At 44.0% G+C, this 14,770-nt stretch overlaps 1 protein-coding gene across 3 annotated transcripts in view; it reads left to right on the forward strand.

Annotated features, from left to right (window-relative positions):
• Positions 1 to 14,770, forward strand: part of rgs3a (regulator of G protein signaling 3a) — a 325,379-nt gene that overhangs the window by 143,678 nt on the left and 166,931 nt on the right. For 2 of the 3 annotated variants that reach the window (XM_038781674.1, XM_038781675.1), the window contains 3 exons: positions 4,408 to 4,489; positions 4,778 to 4,883; positions 12,632 to 12,968. In XM_038781674.1, the coding sequence (XP_038637602.1) occupies positions 4,408 to 4,489; positions 4,778 to 4,883; positions 12,632 to 12,968 (525 nt within the window). Of the gene's footprint in view, positions 1 to 321; positions 450 to 4,407; positions 4,490 to 4,777; positions 4,884 to 12,631; positions 12,969 to 14,770 lie in introns of those variants that run through there. The other variant, XM_038781676.1, reaches the window with a different exon arrangement.

Below are 14,770 nucleotides of genomic sequence, written 5' to 3' on the forward strand. Positions count from 1 at the left end.
CACTTAGACATAAAAGTAAGTGTATTTCTTGCTGAGTGAAATTTTCAGGAAACCTTCTGGCTTATCGTTCAGAGGCATGCAGTAGAGCCAGAGGTTTGGGAGGTGAAAGGTTGCTTCCTGCGATTCTTCTAAATCTGAGTTCCCATGGGTGGATATGCCAACTAAATTACAGCCCATTCTGAAACATTTAAACCAGTGACACACAGCTTCGGGAAATTTGTTCCGTGTCCAACAGTTCATTGCACATCCAAAGCAATGAATTTATTTAATGGAATATACAAGATCCGTGTTTAAATCTTTAAAAGAACTGAATCTCTAAAAGTAGACAGCTCTGCAAACTGGGGTGGTTGCTCTACAAAAATATACAATACAGCATAAACAGGGATTGTCCAGCCGATTGCCGGAAGAACTATTGAGATTCAACAATGCTCCAGGCGGTTGGGCATCAGGTACAGCATTTATGAACTCAATTTAGTAATATGTACAGTACATTAATTCATTTTTTAAGACATTTGAGTGAATTTGGATTTTTGGAAATTAGGCTTTAACTATCATTTTTTCTTCTTGTCAAATTTGTTGTACATTTATGTAAAATGTGTAATCATCTTTGAAATATAAATAATTTGATTATTTTTCAACTGATATGATCTTGTGAAATATTTCGGAGTATGGAATGTATTTTACCGTGTTACAAAGTCCTAGTTGCATTGGAACTTACTGTAGTTTATGGCTGTAGAAGTGATAAAGTTTTTCTACTTCGGGTAAATTTTAGACTTTGAAAGATCATAGATACAAAATATTGACCAGTAAATTATAAACTAGAGATAATCAGAACTAATGTAATGTTTGGGATTTCCAGACTCATACATGGTCGAAGTAAAATAAGTGAATTTGTCAAGTCAGTTTTAATCTTGGGATCTCTAAGTCAGTTTGTTAGCTCCTAAAATCTTGGCATGATTTATAAGGGTGTACTGAATTAGTTATAATAAGTGAACAACTAACGTGGCAGACCAGAAGAAGGAATCTTCTCAATTTGTATCCTGCCTCAGCTGATTGCGCTGGGGATATGGATCTCCTCAAACCTTTTTATGATAAGAAGGAAGCTTTCTAAGTGCCAAGTATTGGTATAGTTACTGGTTAACTAGCAGTGTGTGAGTGCCCAGCACTGTGTTGCAGATAACACATCAAGTCTGTGACTTCAGCAGCCATGCGCACAGATCAGCATGACAATTTTTCAACAGTACAGTTCACCAGTGAGAATTGGGAGATTTGGATTGGATCCATAAGCCTTAGGAGTAGTTAGCACTTCTCGCATTGATACAAAGGTCGTAGAGACCTGGGGCTGGATTCTCCGGTTGCCAACACCGAAATCGCATTCAGCGATTGGCCGGAGAATCAAAGTTCCCGAGTATGCTGTATCGACAGCCTCAGGACGTTGCCTGAGGCCCGCCCTGCACCCACGATGCTCCGCCCCCGACCGGCCGAGTTCCCAACGGCATGGGCCTCTCGTGGTCTAACCCGGCAGGAATTCGGCGTGGCTGCTGTGGACTCAGTTCAGCGCCGCCACAGTCGGGAGGGGGGGGCGATCCGCAGGCAGGGGGGACTTTATCAGGGGCTGGGGGCACTGTTGAGAGGTGGTCCGCGGCCAAAGTGGGGGGGGGGCACTATTTTGCAGGCCAGGTCTGCAAGCGGCTGGCGCCATGTTGCACGACGCGGCCGTGGCCATGGACCCGGTAATTCTCCGGGCCATATCGGCATCTAGAGCCGGGTGCTCTACGCTGCTGGCATGCTACCCCCCAACCAAACGGAGGTTTGGTGGCCGTATTGCGCTGAATGTTCGGCCGTAAAACACCACTGTTCCCATGCCGGCGTGAGGACAAAGCCTCACAATCAGAGAGTCCAGCCTCTGGTGTTTTGAATTGGCAGAGGAAATTTGTTCTGCTTCAATTGATCTAATTGATTCCCTTGTGATGCTGACCAGTGATTGTGGTAAAGCAGACTCTGGCAGGAGGGGAACAGTTGGTGATGCTGTCTCTTGGTGCTGAATCGCAGGAGGCTGCTATCCACAAATTTATGCCACTGAGGTGTCTCTAGATGAAGCAGATGACTAGGTTTAACACCACACAAGTCAAAGACTGACACTTAGAAATGGTATGGAAGCAAAATAATGATACTCAAATTCAATAGGGGGAATTCAACAGCAGTTAATAGGAGGAGCTCTATTTCCAACTATATTTTGGCTGATTCCTAATTAGTGCCATTGGTTTTGGTCATCAACAAGATGCCTACCAGACTACAACCGTAGCCTTGTTATTAAATGCATATTGGGGTTTCATCAAAAGTGGGACACAAATGTATTTTAACTGGGTCTTAAGTAAGAACCTATCATGGGCACCTAGCAAGGTAAAGTGATTAGAAAGCCAGTGGGGCCCACTCATTTGAGTTTAAAGGTTTTTATTAGTAAGGCTACTGGAGCAGTTCGGGTTCCTGCAGTCCCATGCTTTCTCACTTTCTTAACAGCAAAATCTGTGTAACCCCTCTGCTCTCTCATTTAGTTGGTTGCCAATAGTTTTTTATTAGTTCTCAGTGGTTCCCAGTGACATTGATGGTAAAGAGTGTTAGAACCAGGAGGATTCTGATCTGAGGTGGCTATGGATAAATATCTGACTTAGGTTTTTGAAGTTGGAAATCAAATGGGTGTAGAAGGAATATTAAGAGATTTGAGCTGAATTGTAAGTAACTGTGTTCATTATACTTTTAATATCTTTAATGCAACAGACTATTTTAGATATTAGTATTCACGTTTCTTGATTTTTGTGTAATATTAAAAAATTTAAATTGTGAACCTTTTGGCTACTTTTTTTTAGAAAATACCTGGCTTTTTGGATTCTAAAAAAATAAATAAAAACATTATTGGTTTGTACTGAGATTAGAAGAACTGCAAAATGAAAATCGCTTATTGTCACAAGTAGGCTTCAAATGAAGTTACTGTGAAAAGCCCCTAGTCACCACATTCCGGTGCCTGTTCGGGGAGCTGGTACGTGAAATGAACCGTGCTGCTAGCCTGCCTTGATCTGTTTTAAAAGCCAGCTCTTTAGCCCTGTGCTAAACCAGCCCCTCAGTCATAGCATCAGCTGCAAACTGAAAGCATTAATTATCTGGCAAACAGAGAATGTAGTGCCTCTATCTGCAGATTATGGTGTCGGGATATAAGCACTCAGGTGCAGATACCTCCTACTCTACTCTAAAGTACAGAGATCTGGGATGATTCCTCCAGGGCAATTGACATTTTGATGGCTGTTGGGGTATCAGTGGTGAGGTGCAGTAAGCTGCAGTAGCAAAACAGTAAAAATGGTTGAGAAATGGCTTGACGGTTATGCAGAAAATTCTCTCGGTGCTTTTGGAATTAACTGCTGTTTATAACTTAGTCCCTGACAGGTAAATGATGGATAAAATACTCGCTATTCAGTGTGTATGAATATTAGTAAATATGGAAATCAAATGATGTAATCAGGACTCTATTCAGATATTTAAATCAAATTACTCCTGTCTTATAATGCCACTTCGATTGCACAACTCATCGTCCAAAACACGCAGATATCGGTGGATTCCCATAGGAAAATGAGCACTATGACAGCGTACTTTCTTTCTCCCCTTCTTTCCTAATCATGTCCCAACCAAAAATGTGCATTATTTCCAGCCAGTATAATCACGGTAGCACGGTAGCATTGTGGATAGCACAATCGCTTAACAGCTCCAGGGTCCCAGGTTCGATTTCCGGCTTGGGTCACTGTCTGTGCGGAGTCTGCACATCCTCCCCGTGTGCGCGTGGGTTTCCTCCGGGTGCTCCGGTTTCCTCCCACAGTCCAAAGTTGTGTAGGTCAGGTGGATTGGCCATGATAAATGATGAATTGCCCTTGGTGTCCAAAATTGCCCTTAGTGTTTGGTGGGGTTACTGGGTTGTGGGGATAGGGTGGAGGTGTTAACCTTGGGTAGGGTGCTCTTTCCAGGAGCCGGTGCAGACTCGATGGGGCCGAATGGCCTCCTTCTGCACTGTAAATTCTATGAAACTAACCCATTTTAAGCTTGAAAATTAGACTAATCTATTTCCATATTTATTGATAATGTTGCTATTGTTCAGCAAAATAGCTCTATTATACACGAAGATAAAAGCAAATTACTGTGGATCTGAAACAAAAAGAAAAAATACTAGACGATCTCAGCAGGTCTGACAGCATCTGCAGAGAGAGAAGGGAGCTAACATTCCGAGTCTGGCTGACTCTTTGTCAAAGCTCTGTTATACAGCTGCTTTATAACTAAGCTTTTTGTTAAAATATATTATCAGCCCATGATTTTTTGAAAATTCTTCTATTTTTATGTTACCAGTTTCTTTGCGATCTGTTTCAGGTTACGATTCCACGAGGCAAAGATGGCTTTGGCTTCACAATTTGTTGCGATGCTCCCGTTCGTGTGCAGGCAGTAGACCCAGGCAAGATACTTAAAGTTTTATGGTGGTTTAGACATCTGTATCAACACTACCTTTAAGATAAGGTCACGGCTATCCAAATCAGTGATTGCTTGGTATCTTTTAGTTTAAAATCAAATACTTTGTGTAATGTCAGAAGATATATGTTTATATATATATATATATATGTATATATATATTGTTTCAGTGGAATGCCTTGAAATGCTACAGGGAGGTGAAGGTGATGGAAAATTTGTTCTGTCTATGTACTCTCACATTTTTAATTATTGTTGTTTTGTTGATTTTTCTTAGGTGGCCCAGCTGATCAAGCAGGGCTGCAATCATTGGATACTGTATTGCAGCTGAATGGACAGCATGTGGAACAGTGGAAATGTGTGGAGCTGGCTCATGCAATAAGGTAAAACCAGGAGAGCAAGTAAAGTGGAATGGCAGTGTTCTAAATTGAACACACAGATCATTTGTCAACTAAAGATCAAATGCATCTTGCTGTCTTTATCGTACAATGACAACAGTGACCACTCATTACTGTAGAGTGCCTTCAGTGTTACTAAGATATTCCAAGGTGTTTGACAAATGGCATCAAACAAAAACTTGACACCAAGCTACCGAAGCATGTATTAGGCTAGATGACCAACAGCATGCTCGGAATGTTCTCAGTGGGGTTGTGGGGTGAGAAATGACCTCAACTTTGCAGAGGGTCAAACGAGAAAGACCAATCAGGAGTGCATTGGAATAGTCAGATTTAGAGGTAACAAAGGCACAGATGAGGGTTTCAGCAGCAGCAGAGAAAGGGCAGAAGGATGTCATATTACAGAGTTAAAAATAGGTGGTCTGTGTGATAGTGTGGTATGTGGTAACAAGCTTATTCTCAGGGTCAAATATGACACGAAGGATGTAAATTGTCTGGTTCACCTTCAAACAGTTACAAGGAAAGGGTAGAGTTGGTGGGAAGGGAACAGAGTTTGTGACTGGGTAATCTTTTTGAGTAGCGAATTATCATCAGACTGAAAATACTAGTTCCTTATTTTAAACATTCACATCTGTAACAACACTAAAGCCAGTCCTAAAGATAATCCAACTACTCAGTTCCATCTGTGACTGATATTCAACTTGACTAATGAAGAATTAGCTTTGTCTTGGGGGCTCATTTCATGAACATACGAATTAGGAGCAGGGATAGGCCACTTTATTCCTCGAGCCTGCACTGCCATTCAAGAAGATTATGGCTGAATTTTTCCATCCCACTGCTCCGACACAATTTAAGCCCAGTGGGTACAATTTAGGAGATGGAAGAATGTGTAACTTTCACTGCAGACACTTCAGATAGCCACGGTAGGCAATCCTGACCAACTTCATGGACAGTGAGAGTCTGGATTGCCAATGTATCAGCAAGTGTAAGCTTTGGCATTTACATTGTGAAGCTTATTAAAGACAGTTAATGATTATTGGCTCAACCTCCAAAAGAACATAAATGGACACAGTTGGTGTGGGGGCATAAGGAGTTTGTTTATCTGCTGTGCTGTATGTAAAATAAACTTGCTGCCGTATTATACCTCCATCATATACTTGCATTGAAATTAGCATGGCCTAGCTAACCTTGTGGAACTGTTGGAATGGTGGCAGGGGAGCAAGCATGCAATCATTCTGAGAGGATAATAGGCACCTCTCCCACAGAGTCAAGACTCCTCTACTGGGACGGGACTGCATCTCAACATCCCTACTGCTGTGTGCAATAACAGTGCAGGAGTGATGTGACACTATAGGAGCCCCCGTCAGCACTGCCCCTAGAAGCTGAGTGGCTAGCATCTGAGCTATCATCGCTATAACTGGCTTCCACAGGGTTAGTTATGTGCAGCTGCAACCCTCCTGTCACAAGTTGTGGACAACCTTCTCCTGAGAAGTGGTTAATGACAGCCAGAAGAGATGTTTAGAGTATGTGCCTGTCATGGGGGAATACTTGTACATTATGTGTAAGAAGTGAGGTGTGAGGAAGTGATTGCTGTACGCGTGGTGAGTAGGTGGTGAAACTGCAAGCCAGAGAAGCAGAGGTTGGAGTGAAGTATAGCGCAGTGATTGGGGGAGAGTGAATGCAAGAGGGGAGGTGACTTATGCATCATGAGCTTGCAGATTATGGAGGTAAGAGCAGAGGAGATCGATGATGAAACCTTATTTCGACACATTTGATGATGTCATTAAAACATTTTAGATATTGCAGCCATGTCATAGGAGCTAGTCCTTTAACATTACCCTCCGATGCATCCTCATCTCACTGGAAATAGAGGTGTTACCTGAAGGCCTCTCCATCGTCTGTGGGAACAGGATATTGCTCTTCCTGGCTGCTGCCTGGTCTAACATGGTATTGGAGAAGCTGGGAAACCTGATATGCAGCATCCATTTGTTTCTTCAGTTGTGTCCAACATGTCAATGCATCTAGTGTGTGGGTGAATAGAGTAAGCATGTTATCTGCTTTTGTGGGAGTAAGTCCCTCTCTGTCAGTACACAGCTTTTCCATCCTCATGGTGACAATCAGCAACTTGGGCCCTATTTGACCCAGGCTAAAGCTTCAGAAGAACTCTCAGGAATTTTGGCCCCCAAACATGCAGTCTGCAGGTCCATTGGTATGTGAATATACCCTGGCACTGCTGCAACAAACTCCCAACCATGAGCAGATTTCTCCACTGTCTTGTGGACACCTTGTGGGAGCTGAAGGTTTATGGAGTAAACCCTGACAAAAAACCTGGACTGGAACCCAAAGGTAGACATATCTCAACATGTCATATTTCAGCAGCTCCCATAACCAAGCCAAACATAGTGCTTTGCATTCTTTTGGACTCAGTCGGGGAGATTGAGAAGGGTTCCCTGACATTTGGACAGCCCAGGGTCCCCATGACATTTGCCCAGCCTTGCATGGTGGTGAGGATGCTCCCAATTTTGCTGCAGAGCGTTAACATGGGAGACAGCAGTTATGAGCAATAAGCCCAAATCAGTTGACATAGAGAACAGGTGCTACAAGCTGTCTCCAACATAGGGTGGGACTATTCTGCTCCAATGGTCAGCCACAGTCCATTTAAATCAGGCAGCCTCCAACCACAAAGGTTGGTCATGATCTATCTGCTGCAAAGGGTGCTTGGAGTTTAGAATATCTACACAACAGTGATTGGAGGCCATTGAGCCAGGCAAACACAAAGCAATTCAAAAGAAAGAACATGCCAATTCTTCAGTTGGCAAGCACCATGAACACTGGATTGACAGATGACTTGCAGCTGGTTAATAATGCGTGCAAGGTAGCCATGATTGACATGTAACTTAATAGGCTGAACATGAACCTAGATAGCTTCTCTACAAGAAACCAGGGCCGGGATTCTTCAAAACGGCGGCTAGGTGTTGACGGCGGCGTAAACACCAGAGTGTTTCACGCCGACGTCAAGCAGCCTCTTGGCCTCGCGATTCCGTGGCCCATAGGGGGCCAGAATGGCGCTGGAGTGCCCTACGCAGCTCCGGCTGCCGATACGCGGCTTGCACTTCTGACCCCGCACGACATGGAGGACGCACACAACGGGCCGGTGCGGAAGAAGATGGGCCCCCCCACCAGATCGCGCGCGCCCGCCGATCGGTGACCCCCGATCGCAGGCCTGCATGTCATGGAGGCCCACCCAGAGACTGATCCTCCCACCCCCCCACCAGGACGGCCATCACAGCCGCGACGCCGAGCTCCCGCTGGGTGGAACCATACGTGAACCATGCCGACGAGAACTAGGCCGGTCGACTGCGGAGAATCGCCGCGGGGTCCTCTTTCAACAGCTCCCAACCGGCGCCGCGTCGACCGCGCACGTGTGATTGACGCCAATTCCCCAGTGTCAGAAGTTCGCATCCCAGCATCGGACCTGATCGTGAATCTGAAGATCCATTCTCTGCCCCCACGCCGAGGGCGATTTCGGCGCGGAGGCTCGGAGTAACCTGGCCCCGATTTCCCAAGAATGGTTCCCTGAAAGTAAAATATTACATGCTCATCTATTAGGGAAAGCATTCACGGAAGTCCGTGAACAAGGAGAAGCCGTCTCTGTAGCTCGCTAATCTCCGTAATGGAACTCCCCACAATGGTTCCGAATGTTTTCCTATCTGCTTCTCAACTCAAACGAGGCAACTTAAGCTAATCAGTATCTATGCTCCAATGTTGTGCTCTGCTACAGATGCAAAAGACCGTTCTTTGAGGAGTTTGAAACTGCTGTCAGCAGCATCCCTCAGTCAGAACACCTTTACCTCTGGGGAATTTCAACGCAAGGGTAGGCACAGACTATGTGGCATGGCCATCCTGCTCTGCCATCATGGCCTGGGAAAGATAAATGAGAATGGACAGGAACTTCAGCTATGCTGCTACATGTGCTTCGTATAACTAACATCTTATTTCAGTACAAACCACACCACAAGGTCTCCTGTAGACATTCAAGATCAGGACATTGGCACCAGCTGGATTGAATCATCGCCAGACGTGACTCCCTTAACAGTATTTTAATTGCTACAGTTACCACAGCACTGACTGTGATACAAATCACTCTCTGGTATGCATTGGAGTGCGGACGCAACACTCAAAGCTTTTTTCATTCAACATAGAAATACCGTCCATGAATGAGCATCAGCCAGTCAGCCTACCCAGGTTAAAAAGCAAAAGTTTAGTGAGTTGATAGAGAAAGCAAGAGTGGAAAGTTGCTGACTGGTTCAAGGCTAACATCACGATGGTGGAGCTGATTATTGAAGTCAAATGGTCTCTCATTAATCACAACAGAGATCCAATGTGAAAATTGAATGCACCACGAGCCTCTCGAAGTAAAGTCCAACAAACTGCTGATGCTATACCACCTCATCAAGCACTGGAAGCATCCTGCAGTATCTGCACAACATCTCTTTCTGCTGGAGGGAGGGGACAGTGCTCCAGTATGTGCATGTTGCAAAAACTGTGACCCTATACAAGAACAGGCGTGACTGCAGCAATTGTAACAACTATCAAGGCATTCCCATGCTGAGCATCGTGGGAAAAATATTTACCCTTGTCAGGCTGCAGGTCTTGGCTGAACGCATGTATTCCAAATCCCAGTGTGGTTTCAGAACAGGAATATCTACAATTAACATGAACTTCTCAGTCCGGGAGCTGCAAGAGAAATGCTGTAAACAAAGAAGATCATTATATAATGCCATCATCAATCTCACCAAGGTACTCGATAATATGAGCAGAGGCAGTCTATTTAAGCTGCTGGGCAGAATTGACTGCGTGCTGAAGCTGCTTAGTGTGATCGCTGCTTTCCGTGTCAAAATAATGGCACAGTCAGTTATGACAGGGCTACATCTTGTCGATCCGCAGTGGGGTCAAATAGGGTTGTGTTCTGACACTGACATTCTTAACCAGATTCTTTTCTTTGCTGTAGTCATATGCTTTTAGTTCATCTGCTGAGGAGGTATACTTACATACCAGAACTGAAGGAAAACTGTTCAATCTTGCTCACTGAGTTCCAAATAAATGAGCGTTAAGTCTCATCAGAGGTTTGATCCAAGCTGATGATGCTGCACTATCATTCCGTCGTGAGGAACACCTGCAACGGCAAATGGACAGATATTCTCTCACCTGTAAGGAGCTTGGTTTGATCAGCACCAAGAAGACAAATGTCATGGTCTAGAGTGTGGCTACATTACTATCAATCTGCATTGGCAATGTGACGCTGAAAATTGTTGATAGCTTCAATTATCTCTGCAACCTGTCACTTGATGCTGAAATCAACTCGCACATTGCAAAAACTGCAGCTGTTATGCCCAAGCGGAATCAGAGAATGTGGGACAACAGCAACCTGACTGAGAACACAAAACTGCAAGCTGATGAAACTTGCTTATACAGTGCATTTCTCTACAGCAGTGAGATTTGTACAACATTTGCTAGACAGACGGAAAGGCTGAACAGTTTCCACCTTTGCTGTCTCACATGTATCATCGGCATCTCTTGGCAGGAGAGAGCCACCAACTCAGAAGTCTTGGGATGTGCTAATTGCATCAGCATACTCTCATTGCTAAGCCAACGGCATCTGCGCTGGTGCTCATTCACATTCGTCAGATGTGTGACGGCCGTATTCCCAAAGACCCTCCGAACAGTGAATTGGCCACTGGCTCACAACCTGGGTGTCCATTCCTTAACTACAAGGACACTTGCAAATGTGATCTGAGGATGAAGGGCACTGACACTGACAAATAGTACACAGTCGCTGATGGCTGGGCCTGTGGATGCTGACTGTTTAGACGGGTATTGTGAGCAGCTGGCTGCGAGAAAACAGACTCTAGCAAATTGTGCATCTTCTCAGTCTACTGTGTTGCTCTGCAGCAAATGTGACAGAGACTGCCATGCTAGAATGCGGCTCCCAAGCCATACCTCTCGATGCTTAACACACAGTTGACTGCAATGGTGCAAATCATCATTTTACAAGAAAGTTTCTTCAAACTTGTTCCATCTTGTGTGCAGCTAAAGTGCACCCCCTATTTATTTATTTTTTAAAATCTTTTTATTGGCATTTCTCATATTTATAAACAATTGTATATATACATTCCATTTTTCTTGCATACGCTAATTTACTTTATTGTACAGAGAGGTTTATTTTGTCCTTCATTTAACTGATCCTATGTACACTTTGCTGCCCTCTGGATCGGTCTATAGTTATAGTTACCCCCCCTTTCCACGCTGTTTCTCTCTTCCCCCCCCCCCCCCCCCCCCCCCCCCGGCTTCTGCTGTATTTTTCTTTTGTTTTCACGGAAAGAGGGGGGAGGTATTCCCCCCCCCCCCCCCCCCCCCCCCCCCCCCTCACCCTCCTTCCTCTTCTCTTGTGGTTTCCCCACCTTCCTTCCCCCTCCCCCTCCCCGGGTTTCGCAGTCCTTTGGTTCCTCATCTATCTTGTTTTTTTAATCTTAGCTTACTCCTCATTGTTGTCCTTGAACAGGTTTTCGAAGCACCCCCTATTTAAATGATGCTGACTGCCTTAAACTGATATCAGTTGATCCAAAGTTCCCTTTCACCCACACAGGCGTACAGCCAAAGAAGAGCCTGGGAATAGTGGCTGAATGCCTAACTTCATTATATTGAGCTGGCAGCATCAATTCAAAATGGTTCCTCATATGTTCTCAGCCATTTGGATTGATTGTGATTATCCTGCAATGAGTGACATACTATTATGTTTTTCTCTGTTGAAAACAGCCAGCAAGTAATCATTTAAAATGTTAATGTATTTTAGTTTAGTCTCAGCCCCAGTGGAGCTTTTCAGTAATCTTAATTCTTCTCTGATAACAAGTTATTGCTGTGCTATTGGGAGTATTTCTGAATGTTGGGCTGGATTTTCCGGGCCCCCCGCTGCGTGGTTTCCCGGCAGTGCACCATTCATTTGGTGGCAGGCTTCTCTACTCTGCCACTTGTCAATGGGATTTTCCATTGAAGCCACCCCATACTGCCGGGAAAACCCGTGGGTGGAGTTGCGCTGCTGGTGGGAACACACAATCCCAACGGCCGGAGAATTCTGGCCACTGTTTGACTTTTACACCGTCTAGATTTTTGCCATAATAGCTAATTTTTCAGATTTTTGATGCTTTCTGTATTTTTTTCAGTGGTTCCACTCACCTTTCCCTTTCATCAACTTTCTTGTTTGTTTTCTTAATTATTTCACTTTGTGTTTGTAATTCATTCAGGTTCATCATCTTCAAACTTACTGTTCTCCAGTTTTTGTATGCATTTATTCTTCAAGTTTTGTGGCACATGGTTTGAGATGCTGTATTTGTCTTTATGATACATGATGTAGCCTTATCATAAATATATAATCGACAGGTCTCCTGTGTGCCCGCATCAGTGTATTAATTGGCTCAAATATTCAAGGATGAATTATATCAGCAAAATAAATGATTGAGGATGCTACATTTTGTTGTCCTCCACTGAAATTTTAAGTACAATTGGTTGCTTTGGACAGTAAAGGATAAAGGAACAGATGGAAATATAATGATCATGCACAATTTCCCAATATTGACAATCAGTGGATGAGAATCTCTTGAAGTGCACAAGCAGAAAATCTACCTTTTATGCAACATCGTAAGTTTGTTTTTAATGCTATGTAATTTGCTCCTTTACAGAAACTGCCACAGTCAGATCATTGTTTTAATCTGGCGTCTTGTTCCTCGGTTGAAGCCCAACTTTGAACGCATGATTAGAAAACCATCTGACAAATCAAATTACGACTTGCAGTCTCCACCCAACAAACGTGAAAAAAACTGTAGTTCTCCATCAAGTTCCATGGACCACAGAGAAAGTCGCCATATTGTGTACGATGGTACCAATGGGGTTGTACTGAGCAGCTGGGAGCGGCGTGAAGAGTTTGACAAATGTCCACAAAACGGCCCTATGATATCAAATGTTGCATCTGAGGGGGACAATTTTCTCATTCTTTCACCAGTAAAATGTGGGAGCCAGGTATGCACCTTATGAAAAGAAAGTTGGCTGATTTGGCTAAGTCGTGCGTTAGAAATATTGAAATGTTTTGTTTCTAATGTAAGAACAACCTAGATTTGAATGTGTCTTTAACAAACAGAAATGTAACAAAGCCTTCACAGTGGCGTAATCACTGAGTCAAAGGACAAAATGTTTGGGGTGACTAAAAGCACACTCAAGGTCGTGGATTTTATACGGTGGAGGAGACCCATTGGGGTTTACAGAGGGATTTGAAGGGCTTAGGACCTATATGGAAGGCCATATGGTGAAAGCCATTAGTGATGCAATGGACACCGTGAGAGAGGCACACGAGCCTAGAATTAAAGTGAAGTAAGTTTCTAAGAGAAGTCAGGCTGGAGAAGTTAAGAGTGATTGGGAAGGGTGAAGAGATGAAGGAAATTGAATAAAAAGATGAGAATTTTAAACTTAAGGCATGAGAAAAGTAGGCACCATAATGGGTTAACAAACATGGGGTTAAGGGATGAGCCTGTCTTGGTGCGGGAAGCGGGATACGTGCAACAGAGCTCAGATGAAATAAGGTTTATGGTGGGTGCAGGATAAGAGTATTGGACAGTTGAGTCTAAAGGTGGCAACGGGATGGTTGAGAATTTGGCAGAAAATGGGCTAATGCAAGGGACAGGGAGATGTACAAGCCTATGTCAATATCTGACAGAGAAAGAACAGATGTGCCTTTCAATTCATTCCACATAATTGTAATGCCTTATTATTAATGAATACACAGTCCTTACCCACACAGTGTCAAGGAATCTCTTTGGAAAGGCAAAAGACATAAAACTCAGGGCCAATTAAAGAAATTGCTCCAGATAATTGAAACTAGTCCAGAAGATGATATTTACCAAGGCAAAACTGGCACTGATATCCAGGTGGAATAGGCAGTGCTCATGATGGAGGTGAAACGGATCGAAAATCTGGCTCCGAGGCCAATATAACACTGGATTGTGAACTGTGTTTCAGTTGATAGGGACTGTGGGGTTGCCTCTGGGAGTAATTTTTTGTGGTGGGTGTAAGTAAAATATCTGGAAGTTTAAAAAATTGTAACAGTTCCAAGGTTTAAAGTTTGAATATTAGAGGTTTCATAGATTATCAGAATTTACAGTGCAGAAGGAGGCCATTCGGCCCATCTAGTCTGCACCGGCTCTTGGAAAGAGGACCCTACCCAAGGTCAACACCTCCACCCTATCCCCATAACCCAGTAACCCCACCCAACACTAAGGGCAATTTTGGACATTAAGGGTAATTTATCATGACCAATCCACCTAACCTGCACATCTTTGGACTGTGGGAGGAAACCAGAGCACCCGGAGGAAACCCACACACACAGGGAGGATGTGCACAGACAGTGACCCAAGCCGGAATCGAACCTGAGACCCTGGAGCTGTGAAGCAATTCTGCTATCCACAATGCTACCGTGCTGCCCTTAAGAACAAATTAATCTATACTCCATTATTCTACCATAATCCATGTACCTATCCAATAGCCGCTTGAAGGTCCCTAATGTTTCCGACTCAACTACTTCCACAGGCAGTGCATTCCATGCCCCTACTACTCTCTGGGTAAAGAACCTACCTCTGACAGCCCCCCTATATCTTCCACCATTCACCTTAAAGTTATGTCCCCTTGTCAATGGTTTGTTCCACCCGGGGAAAAAGTCTCTGACTGTCTACCCTATCTATTCCCCTGATCATCTTATAAACCTCTATCAAGTCACCCCTCATCCTTCTCCGTTCTAATGAGAAAAGGCCTAGCACCCTCAACCTTTCCTC

Source organism: Scyliorhinus canicula, chromosome 21, assembly GCF_902713615.1.
Source record: "Scyliorhinus canicula chromosome 21, sScyCan1.1, whole genome shotgun sequence".
In the NCBI taxonomy this organism is placed as follows: domain Eukaryota; kingdom Metazoa; phylum Chordata; class Chondrichthyes; order Carcharhiniformes; family Scyliorhinidae; genus Scyliorhinus; species Scyliorhinus canicula.